This window comes from Lissotriton vulgaris, chromosome 9, assembly GCF_964263255.1.
Source record: "Lissotriton vulgaris chromosome 9, aLisVul1.2, whole genome shotgun sequence".
NCBI lineage: Eukaryota > Metazoa > Chordata > Amphibia > Caudata > Salamandridae > Lissotriton > Lissotriton vulgaris.
Genome location: NC_141697.1, coordinates 654,510,409 through 654,527,193, shown reverse-complemented (window position 1 = coordinate 654,527,193; position 16,785 = coordinate 654,510,409). Strand labels below are relative to the sequence as shown.

General features: G+C 42.4%; 1 protein-coding gene across 1 annotated transcript in view; it reads right to left on the bottom strand.

Moving 5' to 3' along the window:
* The window catches only part of LOC147692051 (ephrin type-A receptor 7-like), a 228,622-nt gene that overhangs the window by 42,153 nt on the left and 169,684 nt on the right, over window positions 1-16,785 (bottom strand). Inside the window, exons 7-9 of the mRNA XM_086938359.1 lie at window positions 6,989-7,198; window positions 6,435-6,530; window positions 1,081-1,161 (exon numbers count right to left, since the gene is read on the bottom strand). Of these exons, the coding sequence (XP_086794485.1) occupies window positions 1,081-1,161; window positions 6,435-6,530; window positions 6,989-7,198 (387 nt within the window). The remainder of the gene's footprint in view (window positions 1-1,080; window positions 1,162-6,434; window positions 6,531-6,988; window positions 7,199-16,785) is intronic.

Here is a 16,785-nt window from a genome sequence, read left to right as displayed (position 1 = left end):
TTGTACATAAAGGATTACTGTAAAATTTTCAGGTTTCCAAACACTGATTTCTACATTTATGCGTGTTTTTGATTGGATTGACAATCAACTATTGATAATGATTCTTCTCAATAACTGAAACCTATAAGGGACCTTGTTGCTTTTTGATAATTACTTACCCTATCCTTTCTAGGTCTATGGGTAGATTCTGTGGTTATATACATTGATAAGGCAGTTAAGGAGTTAACATGCATTGATTTTTAAACCGTCTTATTTTTGTTTAGTTTTCAGATAAACGTTGAATCCTGATTGGTTTTTTGATTTTGCAAATAGACAGTGTGAGAATGAGGTTGGAGAGTGGAAAAGTGGAAGAGTCAAGGGTTTTTGAGAGATTATGTGAAGTGTGAGTGGGGGATGCAAGGCCTGAGTAGATGTGGTTGAAAATATGCAGGAGTGGATTTGATGAATTAGGATGAGATGTGAGTTGATTGAGTGAATAAAACGAAAAAAGAATACAGATTTAGGGTCATTGGGGTTTAGAGAATGTGGATGAAGAGAGAGATTGTGGTTATTTATGAGTGTACATGAAGGGTCGAAGAGGGACTAATGAGTGGATGAAGTGCAGAGTTTGGATGAGAGAGAAGGTGGGTGAAAGAGCGAATGTGGATGGAGAGGTGAAACATGATCGGCAGTTATAAAGGGCAGAATCAAGAAGAACTGATGAGAGGAATGGGTCTGGACCTGCAAGTACCAGTTTTTAATCCTCTCCTGTCAGCCTTCCACTCATCTGTAACTAGTCACTCCTAAAGATGTATACTGGTCCTGCAACGTATGGCTTGGAAGCCATTAGTTTCTTTGGCAAAACCTTATTTTGGAGCCTTGACCATTAAACCCAAGAACTAGTCCAGATCGCTTAGAAAGACACACTACCCTAGGACCAAAATAGCAGCGAAGTGGGAAGTAATAGATAAGTGCAACAAGTCATTACTGATGCACTGACCGGAAAACTGTACTTTTCACATGATATTTCAGCTGTGTGCTTGGAACAAATCCCCTCCATGCACATATCCCCCAGAGGCCTGGGTATCACCCTGTACCCACCTTTCATGGTCTTAACTGCCACCATGACATCCTGTGTACCTGGCTGCACCAGAAAACCCTCGTAGACTGAGCCAAACTCCCCTGCAACAAAAACAGTATGTATCAGTTTAGTGTGAGGCATGAGCGGATGCATTCCTTTCTGGGCTTGGTTTCACATATACAATAGTACTACTGAAAATCAACAATAGCGATTTTGCGATTCAATAATTTCAAGGGCAAGGTATTGAAAACAAAAATATCACAGTTAAGTGCATATAGAGGAAGTATAGATGTACAGCTCCTAACTCCACTTCTACTTACCTTTATGATATATATTTCGTCATGGTATATATTTGTTAAGCAGGACTGTTGGCTAGTGGGGAGACCTTGCTCAACAGGTGGTCTAAGGAAAAATCTATTTACATCACACATCACACTTAAAGTGGGCATGCAGTTTTTATGTTGCATGTCAGAATACCAAGGTCTCAAATATCAACCTACAAAAATATCAACTGCCTACTTCGACTACCACTATATCGCCAAGGTAAGTTTAAATAGATAAGCTTAGATTTCCTATTCTTATTGCCACTTTTAAGCATATTTAAGAGGCGTAGATCATCGAGGTATGTAGATGTGGAGTAAAGCTAATGTCCAATATTATATTTTATGTTTTAATTTTCTTTCTTCAGTTCTGATTTCATACTTTGATAGGCCGCAGGCCGTGCCTTCACACTGAACTCAAAGGACCTCTTCAACCAATCGGATTATTTCCATTACAAGCGTTTTGCTATCTTTCATAAAAATAACCCTCCTGTCCACCGTAGAGGCTGTATATATTTTACAAAACTGATATGTAAGAATGTATAGGTGTATATGCCACACACTTCTTGGATCTAAGCGCAAGGATGCTCGAAGGGTTGCAGTGCGCTTTACAAGTCTGGATAACAATAACTTCTTAGATGATAAAATTACAAGCACCTAATCTTCTATAGCATTTGCTCATCTCAAATTATACATATTACATATATTAGAATATTGTGATTGTTTAACATATACAAAGTTAAAGATACAGGGCCTATTCACAAACTGCATTTTGTAGCAACCGTACTACTAAAGTACTACAAAATGCATATCACAAACCTTTATCTGGAGGTCTCCACCAAGTATGTGGAACATCAAATACAGTCATAAAGTCCTTACTCGTAGTAACTTTACAATCATATATATATATATTTCTTAAATGTATGTATGCTGCAAAAAGGCATACCTTACGAGATCAAAGCTCAACAGGTCGTTCCAGCAACACAGCGACTTGTGCATTAGTATTACAGGCACTCAAGCAACTTATATACTCTCTGCATGCATTCATTTAAAAGTATTGTAACTGCATCATAGGTGTGCCCTGTAACATTACTCAAGCTTGGCGCTATACATCTAGGGTCTAGGCGAGGCCTCACAGTCCATACAGGGATTGCCCCGGGGAGGCAACCGGAGGGCCGGGTGCAGCAGGGTCAGGAGTGTCCAGTGTTACAGCAGCCATATTTATGATAAGATAAGATAGTACTTGTAGAGCGCACTAAACCCGTAGGTGTCAAGGCGCTAAGCAGACACAGTAGGGAAGAGGATCTCAGCAGCAGATTAAGAGCGAAATAACCAAGTTTTCAGGAGTTTCCTGAAAACAGGAAGGGAGCTACCAATGGTGACAGCAGGGGGAGAGAATTACAAAGCTTGGCAGCGGCCACCGAGAAGGTGCCGCTGCGCCATCTGGATTTACAAAGTCTGGGAACAACAAATTTAAATTGTGTGGATGCTCTCAAGGTCCTCCCTGGGGTATATCCATGGAACAAAGATTTGAGTTGGGATGGACCCTTGCAACTTATATACTGTACTTAGGGCCTTGAATGAAATGCGTTCCTTAATAGGGAGACAGTGTAGCGACCAGATTCCTTCTCTGACAGATTGATGTTTAGGAATATTTAAAATCAATCTTGCTGCTGCGTTCTGAACCATCCGGAGTCTGTTCAGAGATGCAGCGGTGATATTGAGGTAAAGGGCGTTGCAATAATCCAGCCGAGAGGTAATCAAAGCGATGATAGAGGGCTGGTGCAGTACTGAGGGGATAAGTGGAAGGGCCTTTCTGAGGGTTTTTAAGATATAAAAGCATGTGCTGACTGTACGATTGACCAGGCATCAAAAGAGAGACCCTCATCGAAGATTACACCCAGATTTATAGCTGTTTTTACAGGGGCAGGAAGAGGTCTGCATCCTGTTGGCCACCAGGCCTTAGATCAGATGGACTTCTGTGGCCCAAAAATCAGTACCTCAGACTTGTCTGTATTAATCTTTAAAGAATTGCCCTTCATCCAACTGATGATGCTTGACATGCAAGCGTTAAACTTTTCTGCAACTAGCTGCAGGTTGTTGGTGACAGAGACAATGATTTGGGTGTTGTCCATTTATGAGATATGTAATTAAAGGTTCCCAGATATCTATGAGCCTAGATCTTGCAGGCATAAGGTCACAGAACACAGTGAGCTGCTCCTGACAATACAAGACATCAGACAGCCACAAAGCGTTAGTGAGCATTAGCTTCCAGCTCCAGTGTACTGCCAACCTGCATTTCACACGCAAGAAGAAGACAATATGCATCAGGAACTTCTTTTACAAAGCCGAGAAGGCAGACCAGAGGGTCTAGTGGGAGAGGGGTCCCCTTAATGTCACCAGTAATGTCACATATCGTCACCCAAAACCCTGCTACCCTCGGGCATGTCCAGGCCAAATTCAAGAACGTGGCCTCATCCCCGAACAGCGTAGGCAGCTTGAGTCCCCCAGCAGACCCATCTTGTGAATATATTGTATGTTGCGCGGCAGGTCACTCTAATTTGATAGTACAAAAGCATATCTATAGGTGTGAGAGCACGTGTATTGGAGTTGGCAAATGGGGGGAGAAACTGGCTCTCTGGGAATAGGTCTGCAGCTGTTTTTATGCCGAGTGTGGAAGCTCGGCCTGCTGTGCCCTTGTCTTGTAGTGGGGTGAATATGGGGTTGTCCTCTAGCTCATCGGATGGTGCATATAGCATTGTGAGCCCAGAACATCGGCGGATACCGACCCTTGCCCATCACATGCACTCCACTGTATTGATTTCAGCCTTGGATGCCTTGTACGGTTGAAACAATGCATTGCTAATGGCCATGGGGACGCCAGGTCATTTTCTATCGCCACATGTGGTTAGAACGGGGTGGGATGGAGTCAGAAATGTAGAAAGTTCGCCTGGGCAGAGAGACGTATCGTTGTAAGTCCAGCGCACCAAGTTCGCCTCTTGCGAGTAGCAGTGTTAGGAGTTCATATGCCACTTTAGGCTTTTGACCAGCACATACAAGGGTGAATAAGTTGGATCTTGGCCGTCTAAAAAACTGAATTGTGAGTGGCATCGGGATGTTAATGAAGAGATATAAGAAATTCTGGAGCACAATCATTTTTGCAATTGCTATTCGCACCGTATACGATAATGGTAATTAATTGCATATCTGGATGTGCACTTCCAACCAATCTATTGCACGCCTGTAATTCACCTTCCATAGTTCCTCCAGGTCTCTGCTGAGCCATATACCCAAATATTTAGTTGGCTCAGTTGCCCATTTCAAGGGGTACTCTGATATGGCGTGGTGGCCTCCATGAGCAGAAAATCACTTATTACCCCAGTTGACCTGTATTCCCAATTATCCCCCAAACCGAATTACTTCACGCATCATGGGCTCAAGGTTTTTATGTGTCTGACGGATGCAGAGGGTAATATCGTCAGCATACATTGACACAACAAGTCCCAAGGCGGAAAAGCTGATGCCACGCTCAGAATGATGTTGGCATATTCTAACAGTAAGCAGCTCCATGGCCACCGCAAACAGGAGTAGGGATACGGCGCAAACCTGTCTAGTTCTGCATGCAATCTTAAATGGCTAATTCCCCATTCAGTCCAATACGGAACATAGGGAGAGTATACAGGATCTTTCTAATGAAATTAGGGCTGAACCCCAGTTGTTTATGTAATGGGAAAAGAAATGGCCACTCCAGGGAATCAAATGCCTTAGTGAAATCAAGAGAGCAGCCACAGCTGGTATGGAGGGGTGCACATGGGGCATGACAGAAAATATGGTTCGGAGACTGTGCAATGTGGTTCGCCCCGGCACAAATCTCGACTGGTCAGATCGAACAATTAGGGGAATGAGTGGCTGCAAGCAGCTCGCCAAGACTTTTGCATATATATTATTATCTGTATTTATTAGGGACAAGGGTCGGTAGGAGTCGCAAAGTTCGACAGGCTTTTCTGGTTTGAGTACAGTTACAATGATAGCCTCTCTGAGGGATGGAGGGATTAGCCCAGAGTTCAGTGAGTCATGAATAATCTCTATTAAGTATGGGATAAGTATGTCCACATACTCTTTAACTTTACAATCATATATGATGTTTTCACTGACTCCATACCCTATTTCTGGGGCTGAGGACATGTAAGTCTACACTTTTCACTAACATTTCACTTGTAAATAGTGACTAACTAAAAGAAGTCAAGTTACTAAGAAGTGTAAGAGGAAGCCTGCATGTGTATGTATACTCACATGTAAATGTATTTTGTGATTAGGCCCCACAGTATTAAACCAGATGCTGTTTTTACCTTTCCATGATGTGACCACTATAACTTATACGTATCCACCTTTGAGAATATTCCATAGTATAATTATAATTGCCATGTTTGTGGTGATAACACCCACTGACTGTCTTGTACACAATGAAAATATACCACTTATCACATTGCAAAGTATTCCAATTTTACTGAGAATACAACCAAATGATCAAATTTGTCTACAGCATTAAGAAAGTTCCAGTCAGTATTTTTTGCAAGAGAAGTACGTGTCTGCCCAGTCTTAAGTTAACTGAACAGTGCTGTGAACTACAGAACAACTTTTGCAATTAAAACTCATCAGCAACACATATCTGTAATATGACTTACAATCAACTTTTCAATAACTGAACAGCAAGGTCCCATATTTCCGTGTACCCGCCGCTACCACTCACCGTACAAGCTACGGAAAAACTGGATTCTGAAATCCATTCAAGGGCAGCAGAGCCAAAAGGTATCTTATCTTTGAGCCTATCACAACAGAACGATTTGCATCAACCCCTTTAGGGCATTCTGTACAACAGTCTCCTGGACGAGCAAGAAGTCTGAAAAGGCGAAAATGGATCAAAGATATGTACCAGTAGTGAAAGGTTTATGAGTCTCCACCTTGTGTCCAGAGCTGATGTAAAATCTACCTTCTCACAACTGCCCAATTACACTTTACTTTAAAATGAGCCATGTCCCTCCTCCATCACTCACCTGTTCCAAGTTTTCTGCCCAGAGTCAGATGGTTTCGGTTCAATACCAAATCTTTAAGAGTCTGCTTCAGAGAGCTGGCAATCGGCAGTAGCTGGACTGTAGGAAGAGTGAAAGATTTTTGTGTTTAATGTTGTTTTCTTTGGACTTACTCTGTTGTGTCATGCTGTTAGGGAGATAAAAATACCCTGTAGTTGGCAGAGGATATTTGGTACAGAGTGGAATAGAAGTGGGAAACTTTATTTTATTTTCCTGAGAGACTGATAGGGTTGTGGATCTATCAGTTACTTGACAAACAGTGCTAAGTGGTGTCATGGTTTGTGATGTGTTCTATTTCAAATATAATTTTGGATGGGTACAACAATGCAATGATAGGAATAATGTGCTCTAAAACTGGTGGCAAGAAGTTGCCCCGTGTTATTGCCCATTACCAGTTGGGCAATGCAGAATTCTGGCCAGATACTGCAACAGTGTTCCCCACTGCCTTTTGATTTTCCCACCGCCCTTGTAATGAGGATCCGGTTATTTACTAAGTCCATGGAACATTATTAACGTACGCGTTTCTTCCACGGTCCTTCTCCGGTATGTCACTGTATGCCCCACTTGTAGTTCGGTGCTGTATGCCTTTGCTTTCCTCATGCGCCAGAGTATGACAACTCCCATGATCCCCAATGCCAAGAGACATCCAGCCACCACGGGCTCCAGCACCCCGGAGAAACGCCTTTGTGGAAGATCCTCTTGACCCATTTGTTGCATTGTAGTATGTTCTGTAAAAAAGTCAAAAGAGATGGGGGCATTAGGAGGAGTGGCAGTACTGTCCATTCTGAAAAGGAACTCTAAGCAAATGTATATCTGTGATTGAGGGAGCATACCCATACAAGTGAGGAAGTAATACTTTAAAAGTATGTGAGTAGATAAAGCTATATGCAAAATATGCAATTACATCAAATGAAGTGACGTCATAAACCTAACATGCCTTTTGCTTTATGGGAAATGGGTCTCTATAAAATCTATGGATCTAAAGATCTATGGACTGGCTATGTGCCTATTCTGACACTTACATAGATACAAGAGGCTAAAGTAGAGTATATAAGGCCTTTATTGATTTGTTTAATTTCAAATCATTTTTATAGAATTTTGTTTATGTTTTTTGACTGTGAGAGCAACAGGAACTGGATATCAGGGTACACATGAGTGTAATCGATCCAACAATGATATCCCTTTAACATTTTTTTAGAAGTATCTAAAGGAGTGAGACAATTCTTGCATATCAAGCAGTCCTGGGTTAACATAACAGGATGTTCATCATATACAACTGGATGTGGCGATTGTGAGGCTGATAATGATCGCCAGCCCCAATGTATTCACTCTAATGGGGGCGACAGCTTTAACGAAGTTACGGCAACACATAACCTAGGTTTCGCTAACATGTTATGCTCACCTACTGTTGATTTTAGTCCCACGTTTGTAGGGAGAGGACACAGTACCCTGATCGATTTTATCGTTATTTCTAACAGCTACGCTACCTGGGTAGCGGATTTCGTCACCCACACGGTTGGGATCAGTGACCATCTCCCACTTAGTGTTAACATCTTATTCCCACATAAAAAGGCAAGCTCTCTGGTAGAGAGCTTAGCCTGGACTCAAGGGTGCGTATTGGATAGACTAAACGGGTATTCCCTTCGATGGGCCAAGAGTGACCCTGAGGCCACTATTAAGAAAATAATTATGGAGGCTATAACTCCAATTCTAAAGTGTTTGCAGGAAGAGGTATCACATTCAGACATATTGGGTTCCTTTGCTGATATTACAAGGATAATTCAAAAAATCCTACAACGCCCTGGCAGAGATTTTAAACCCAACAAAAATGGTTGGTTTGACTCTAACTGTATAAAGGCCCACTCCCAATTAAAAATGGCCCTACATAGTACGAGGAGGGATTCCGAAGTAGTTAGGAGGTGTAGGAAGGAATACAATCTAGCAAGAAAGAGATGCAAGCGTAAAATTAAAGATCAGGCTTGGACCAATTTATATGACGCCTCGTTAAAAAAGGATAGCTCACACTTCTGGGGAGCTGTCAAGGCACCGTTTTTTAGCACGGGGAACGGAGCAAGAATCGAGGTGGCTATATCAGAAGATCTTTGGATAGACTTCTTCGCAGAAGTATATAATCCTGGGGGGATAGATAACATTGTAGATAGGGGGATCGTAACCCAGGAGGGCCCAGAAAAATGTGTACAATTTAAAATTAACATCAGTAACGAGGAAGTACTAGAAGCCATAAAACAAAGTAAGGGAGGCAAAGCGCCGGGCCCCGATGGTACCCCGATCGACTTATTCAAGTACTCGGTTGAACTCTAGTCTCCACTATTAACCCGAGTTCTTGAATCAAGTTGCGAGATGGGGTTCATTAAAACCTGGTACGAATCGGTGATTATCCCCATATTTAAAAAAGGGGACCGGTATAATCCTTCCTGTTATCGCCCTATATCCCTGCTTGATTCCTTTATGAAAGTTACAGGCAGGGTTATTTTGAATCGCCTCCAACAATAGGCGGAAGATACTAATGTATTAAGTCCAGTACAATACGGGTTTAGGGAGGGGCGGGGCACTGTAGAGCAAGTGCTAACTTTTTCCATTCTACATGGAAAATATACTCAGGCTAAGGGAGGCAAATTATACGCAGCATTTGTTGACTTAAGCGCTGCTTTTGACTGTGTAATTCATAGTTGATTATGGCAGATTTTATCAGATATAAATGTGGATGAGGTTCTTATATTATTTTTAAGACAACTCTATGCAGGTGCTACAGCCAAGGTGAGATTTGGATTAAAAGGTGAATGCACCAAGCCTTTTCACGTGAGGAGAGGAGTCAGACAAGGCTACCTTATACACCAACGATTTGGAAAAAGAATTGGTGGCCAAAGTACGAGACTCACCCCAGGTTAACCATAACCAGATTGTATCGCTCCTGTATGCCGACGACGCCGTCTTAATGGCGAGAACACAAATTGGCCTTCAGAAGGCACTAGACACGTATATAAATTTCATGGATACTAGGGGCCTGAAACTTAACGTTTAAAAAACTTTTGTTAAGAGCTGTGGGAGGGGCAAGAATAGATCCTGTCCCCTGTTTGCCGGGAAAGAGAAAATTGTACCCACCAAAACATTCTCATATTTAGGCATCATTTTAGAAGAAACGGGATCCTGGGGACCAGCTATTAGAAGCAGGACATTGATGTTCAAAAGAGCAACGGCAGCACTAATGATATTTGAAAGAAAAATGGGGAAAAGACCACCAGAAATCCTGCTAAAAATGTATCCAGCCAAGTGCATAAGCACAGCTATCTATGGAGCAGGCGTTTGGGGAGTCTATGATACCTCATCCATTCAAAAGGTAGAAAATGCTTTTCTAAGATTTATTTTAGCCATTTCTCAATGTACCTGTTTTTAATTGTCATTCCGAACTGGGTATTCGCCATGTCAGTCACTTGATAAGCATGCAACCTTTATTGCTATGGCATAGAGCTGGGACCTCACCTGACCTAGTTTTAAATAGAGATATAATCAAAGATTCCTTGTGTTTGGATAAGGCCGCCAACATTCCATGGCTGTGTTATATTAGCAAGTTTACAAATGACTTGGGGAGACCAGAGTTTTATTACAAGCCAGACTCTCTAAACAACATAACAAGGAAAGATTTAACCCCTTCCAAGCTGATGACGAGCTGGGCTCGTCATGGTGTAGCCTCCTCGTACACTGATGACGAGCCCAGCTCGTCATAAAACAATGTAAAACAACAATCCCCAGCACAGGAGGGGAATTGCCTTAGCAGCCATGGAGTTAAAGCTACTTTGTTGGAACCATATAGAAATATTTAGGCTAGGAGTGGAACTAAATAAAAAAACATATTACAACATCAACTCACCCTTGTTTCGGCTTCAATTCAACCCTATTTGGTCTGGTGTCAGGAGGGCTGTGATAGGTATATCTTGACAAGATTTAGATTCGACTATTTCTTTCATTTAACTACATTCCCTAAAGTAAACGATTGGTCCAGAATGCTATGCAAATGCCTGTGCGACAATCTATCAGACCAACCTACACTGCATGTAATATGTTTTTGTAAATTTTATTCAGCAGAAAGGACTAGATGGATCAAACCATTTTTTAAAAAACAAGGTTCATGGCATCAATGTCGCCCGGCTCTATTGTTCCTACAATCTTTAAATGATGCGTACTGTGTTGGAATAATGACAGGTTTTTTAAAAAGTATCTTGAGGAAAAGAAAAAGTTTAATTAGTTCTTAAAACTTTTATGAATCTATTTATTGTTTCATCTGTAATTCATTGGATTGTTTGATTTGTCAAATGAATTGTCGCTTTTATGATTTTATATTTTGTGAAATCGAATAAAGCTTTTCTACATATACAACTGCAAGAAATCACAAGGGGCGTTGTATGAAAAAGCCAACATCAACAAAACATACTAGTTCAAAGAGTAAGTACATCAAATATGTAACATCATCATAAGTGAAAACAAAAATTAACGAGGAAGAGGACTAGCACTGGCTTGAGAGTCAATCCTGTTGAATAAAACAGAAGAGACGAAAAAAGAGATAGAAGGAGGAGGAACAGAGAGAGGGCATAGGTGGAATATTACCCGCTTATTCAACATTAATTGCTGGAAGCGCTAAGTTCGGTATATTGGTAGTTGGAGGTGGTGTATGTTATGTAGATTGTTCGTCAGCAATATAGGCATCAAGCCTGCTCCACAATTTGGGTGAGTGCATTAGGTTGTCAGACTTATTCATCTGCGATCTACAAATACTACATATTTATTTATTTATTTGTGACTTGTAAAGCGCCTAAATCACCCCCAGAGGGGTATCTCTGCACTACAGAGGTGCTACAGTTAGGGAGAGGAGAAGTTTTTCAAATAAGATCAGTTTTAGGGAGCTTTCAGAAAAGTAGATAGTCTGGACAATTCCGGAGGTGGCTGGGAAGTTGGTTCCAATTGGAGGGGGCTAGGTAATAGAAGCTTTCTCACCTAAGCGGGATTTCTTAACACAAAGTACCATAAGTAGTGACTTAGAGCAGGAATGGAGAGTTCTGGAAGCCTGATAGCGGGTGAGTCTATCTGCTACGTAGCTATGGCCATTGCTGTTTAGTGCCTTGTACACAGTGCAGCAGATCCAGAAGTCTATCGAGGGAAGACTTGTTAGCTGAAATCAGAAGGGCATTACAATAATCTAAGTGACCTATTACTAATGCTTGGAGGAGTTATTTACGTACTGTCAGAGGGAGAAAAAGTGTGAGAAGTGTGGCTCAGGGGTTAGAGGCGGCAGACCCGGAAGCTGAGATCGGTCCTGGACCAGGGTTCAATTCCCCGCCTCGGTGGGTCTTGGGCTAAAAATTCCACGGACTCGATAATTCTCGCTCCGGTGCCTTCTCAACTCCCGGGTTCACACTCTGCGACTCTGGGCAATAGCTTGCTTAATCTCCACAACGGCCCCTCGCGGCGGGATGCCTGACTTTCACCTTGTGGATACCCGCTGGGGCTATCACACAGGGGAATATCAGGACGGGTTCCCTAAGCAAGCGCCGGGACACCCACTGCGGGTAGCTGTGCGCTATATAAGCTCAACTACATTTAAAAACCCCTGGAAAAGGCTTAGCGTACGGAAGTATGAGCCTACGGTGGCAGTGACTTGCTCCTTCATCATGAGTTTTTGGTCCAGGTGTAGGCCTACGTTTTTTAGCACAGCTTTAGGGGCTGGGGCAGCACCCAGTTTCATAGGCCACCATTCTGGGTACCAGAGCAGAGGAGTGTCTCCGAATAGCATGATCTCCGTTTTCCCTGCATTTAACTGCACAAAGTTGTTCCTCATCCGAACAGCAATGGCTGTCATGCTTTCTGAGGTCAACTGGGTGTTGGGAGAGTTTTTATCCAAAGCCATTAAAAGCTGGATGTCATCAGCGTATGAGATTGGAGTAACGCCCAGTTCCTTGAGTAAATCCACTAAAGGAGCCACATAAATGTTGAACAGTGTGGGACTGAGAGAAGATCCCTGTGGAACTCCTTTGATCAACTCCGAAGATCGAGGTCGAAAGGCGCTGAGGTTGATGGTTTGAGTAGGGTGAGTAAGTCAACATCATAACCACTGAAAGGCTAGGCCGTGGATTACGATATCTCTCAGTCTGTTAAGTAGGATGGAATGGGATATTCTGTCAAATGCCGCTGACAAATCAAGCAGCACCAGTAGTGCAGTTAGTTTTTTTGATTCATGGTGTTTGCCTTTTCTTCTCTTCGCTTTTCATTGATTACTACAGAAAGACTTGAGTATTGTTGCTTGTAATTATTGATTATTATTCAGTAAACCTAGAAGTAATTCTGTACCCGACAGAACCAACATTTTCCACATTCCTGTACACCTAGGTTCTGAGGGGCACTGGGTCACCCCATTATACTAGGTGTCCGTACTAAACCTAGGCCAAAACCCAGACAGAGAGGAGTCGAGGCATCCCGTTGCTTCAATGTATTCAGAGAGATGTTTATTAATGTGTTTTTCCAAGAGTGTACACAAAAAAGGTAACAGAGAAATAGGGTGATAATTAGATAGATCTTCCCGCGGGGCAATTGGTTTCTTCCGGAAGGGGATTATTTGGGCGGCCTTCCAATCGAGTGGTAAATTTCCCTTGCTCAAGGAATAATTGAGAATTGAGCCGATAACAGGTAACAGATGTTTATGCGGTAATGAAGATACTTTAGCAGGTAGACTATCCTGAGGGGAGCCTGATTTGACCGTTTTCAGCAGTGTCTCCACAACATCAGATGTGAGAGGGGGGAAGCATTCCAGAGAATGTACATTGGTTGGAAATAAGGGACAGAGGATTGAAGTGTCATTCAACAGGTCCCTGTCTTTAGTGATTTTATCGTAAATAATCTCAATTTTCTGAGTAAAGGGATTGGCTATCTTATCACAGAGTGATGTAGTTACTTCATTGTGACAGGCCTTAGGATTCGTGAAGGAGTTGAGAATGCGATAGAGTTCTATAGAGGATTTCCCTGCCTGATTAAGTTGTGACTCAATATGGGCTCTATGCGCATTGTTTAAGTTCCTACGATAATGGTCTACAGAGATCTAATACCATTTTTATCTTTTGCTTCATGGGAGGGACGGCAGCTTTTTGAAGAGGCTTTTTTCCTTCTGTAGACCTGGCGAAAACCATGCTGCAGGTGTGCGTCTGGTCAAATTAGGGTATGATTTTAATGGGTCCAACTGATCTAAAGTTGTTTCTACTATGGTGTTGTAGCTAGTCAAACAATCCTCAATATTTCCTAATGCCAAGTTGACATTGGCTGTAAATGTGTCTGTGAAGCGATCTGGCATGATTTTATGATATTGTCTTCGAAGACTACAAGAAGCTTTGGTGGAAACGGGAGTGGCACGAGGTCCTTTTATTTGAAAACTGAGTAGAGAATGATCAGAACATGTGAGTGGGCAGGGGTCCTCGCAACATATGTTGGAAGAGTTGGTCAAGATTAGCTCTAAAGTGTGTCCCACAAGATGTGTGGGACCTACATGGATCTTCTCTAATATCTGTTTATTTTTGTCCTGTGATTTGCTCAAGGACTTTTCATCTGGGGCGGCTCCTCCATTTGATGCCCCAAGAGAGAAAAATAAAATGGTAATGAAGTTAATTCATTACCATTTTATTTTCCTTCACCCTGTCCCAAACGGAGCATCAGGACGGGGGCGGGATGTTGCTGACTGGCAGCAGCAGAGAGAGTAGGGCACTTTCAGTTTAAACTGCGCATGTCTATTTGGCCGGCCATCTTACGATGGCCAGCCACACATGAGTACTTTAAACCTCAGGACATGCCAGCCGCCACTGCTTTTCATGATGGGATCTGATCAGTGTTCACAGTGATGTTGGTGAAGTTTATTAACCAGACAAATACTCTGTACAAGAGGGTTGAGTTGACTATGAGGATTAGTCTTCATAAGACCTTTTTGCTATTGAATGCATTCGTTTTACAAATGTCCTTCGATCTCCTAATACTTGTAGGATTTTCATTTTCTCTGCTGCCTTGAAGCTGTAGAAGCTTCTTGGTGTGCTTTCAGGGCTGTGTCAGTTAAGGAAAGATTCGAACTGACTGTGCATGGAGGCAGTGTTACATGTCCTGTTGGTTAGTCTGAGGGTCAATGTTTGTTGGGAAGATAGTGAGAATATTTTGTAACTCGAACTGAACACTAAAGTATACATTTTGGCTTTTGGGCGGGCATAGTCTGTCTGAGCAGTATAGGCTTTTAAATTTTTTTCTCATGGAAATGCATTTTGAAAGTGATGTTCTGTACTGCAAAAATTATCATTTAGTAACAGTCCACCCCATGGTGGTGCTGTCTGAGATGAGCACAACAGCCGTTCTTATTAGGTCAAATGGCATTGAAAATAGATTATACGTGCCTCTCACAACATTATTATAGCTTTGTGTGGCTTGAAATATTGTCACAATTGTAGGATTGTGATGGTTAGGTGTTATGTTCGTACTGTCATTGGCAGCACTGGCTGGGGCATTGCTTGGTGCAGCTAAAGTTGCTTCCGAGATGGGCCTTGGCACTTCATTTTTTTAAGAATTAAGCACTGGCTATGTGAATTAATGCTGCTGGATTTCCAACCAAAAGCAGCCTACGCCTTGAATGTTTCTGTGACATGCAACCATTTACCACTCACGAAGGTGGTAATATAGAGCTGCGCCAACTATTCAACCCTTTAAGATACCAGTCAGCCCAAAACTGTGGCTACTGCCCGTGCTCACATAATGTGCTACATCCTGTAGTGTGCAAAGTGCTGTTGGACAAAAAACAAGAGGACAGGCTGATAAGGTGAGTGAAAGAGTGATTATAAATTAAAAAATATCTGGCTCTGTGGGAAAAAAGACTTTACTATTCCTTTGAGCTGATATTGGTAAAAGTGGGGAATAAGTTGGAGGTACATTGCTATGATGAGCAGTCTCTCCTATGTCAACATGTTTCGAAGTCCTCCCCAGAGCCAGGTATTTTAATTCATAATCACTCTTTCACTCACTCCAGACCCTTCCACTCACATTCCTACACTACACATAGTCATAAACAGTGCTCCCGTGTAGTAGGTCGTAGCACGCCCCGTCCCGCAGCAGGGCGGGAAGACCCCTATGATGAAGTATGACACCAAGGGTCCTTTTGGTGTGTGAGGGGTATTTAAACAAAGCTGTGTGCTTTCCACTACTGTAGGAAACACACGTAGTCTGGGAGAACAGGGTCATACATCTGTCTGAGGGTGGATCCTTTTGTTTCTTATACATAGTCTGTTCTCTGCACAACATATGTTTGCATCCGAGTCGATGTGAAATGACAACACTCAATGCAAACTTCATGGAAATGTTGGAGTTTTGCATTCTCAACTAAGCCATTCTCCCAGCCAGGATACATTGATTTTAGTTCTAGATTAGGTAATAGTAGTAATTATGTACAACAATGCTCTTTTGTCTACAAATCATCTGATAAACAGGCTATCTAAAGCATGTGTTTTCCATTTAAAGGAATGGGCCATTCCCTCCACTGTCTGTGCAGCCTCGTACTGCCCTGCAGTGGTCGCAGTACTCCATTGCCCCTCTGTTTGTAAAAAACATGGGGTGCAAGCCCTAAAGCAGCCCATATGAATTCAGTTCAGGGTGCCACAACCCTCCACCATTGCACCCCTGTCCTGACCCCTCTTACTCTTGAACTAATATGTAAAGCACTGGATTGCACAATACTGATACTACTGCTCTGTGCCATTCTCCATACTACCCCTTTCACGCTGCCATGCTTTTTTCTTTAGTAACACATCAGTGGTTAACTAGCAGCACAGAGTTCCAGTTTTGAATACTGGATGTATTCTCTTTATGTGCATTTTCCTGAGCGCATAATGCACAGCGTTGGAGAGAGGCTTGAAATGCGCACAGTGCATAAACCTGCCGAGCTGACATAAACGAACGGCTGCTTTGTTGCAGTAGGAGATAAAGGCATTGCTACAGATTGCTGTCGGTAAGTGGAGTTTAGATGTCTTAGTGATTAAGGGCCAGATGGATGACCCTTCTGATTTTTGAGTCACAAATTGCGTCGTTTTGCGACTCGCAAATTGGAATTTACAGCAGTTTCTCAGACACTGTTTGTGATTCCTAATGGAGTCGCAAATTGCCTACCTCATTATTATTCATGGGGTAGGTGCAATTTGCAGCTGCCCAATTGGGAATGGCTAGCACCCCCAGGGATGGCGGCCTGCTGGGGTCAGCAGACCACCATGTCTGGGACTACTTTTTGAATAAA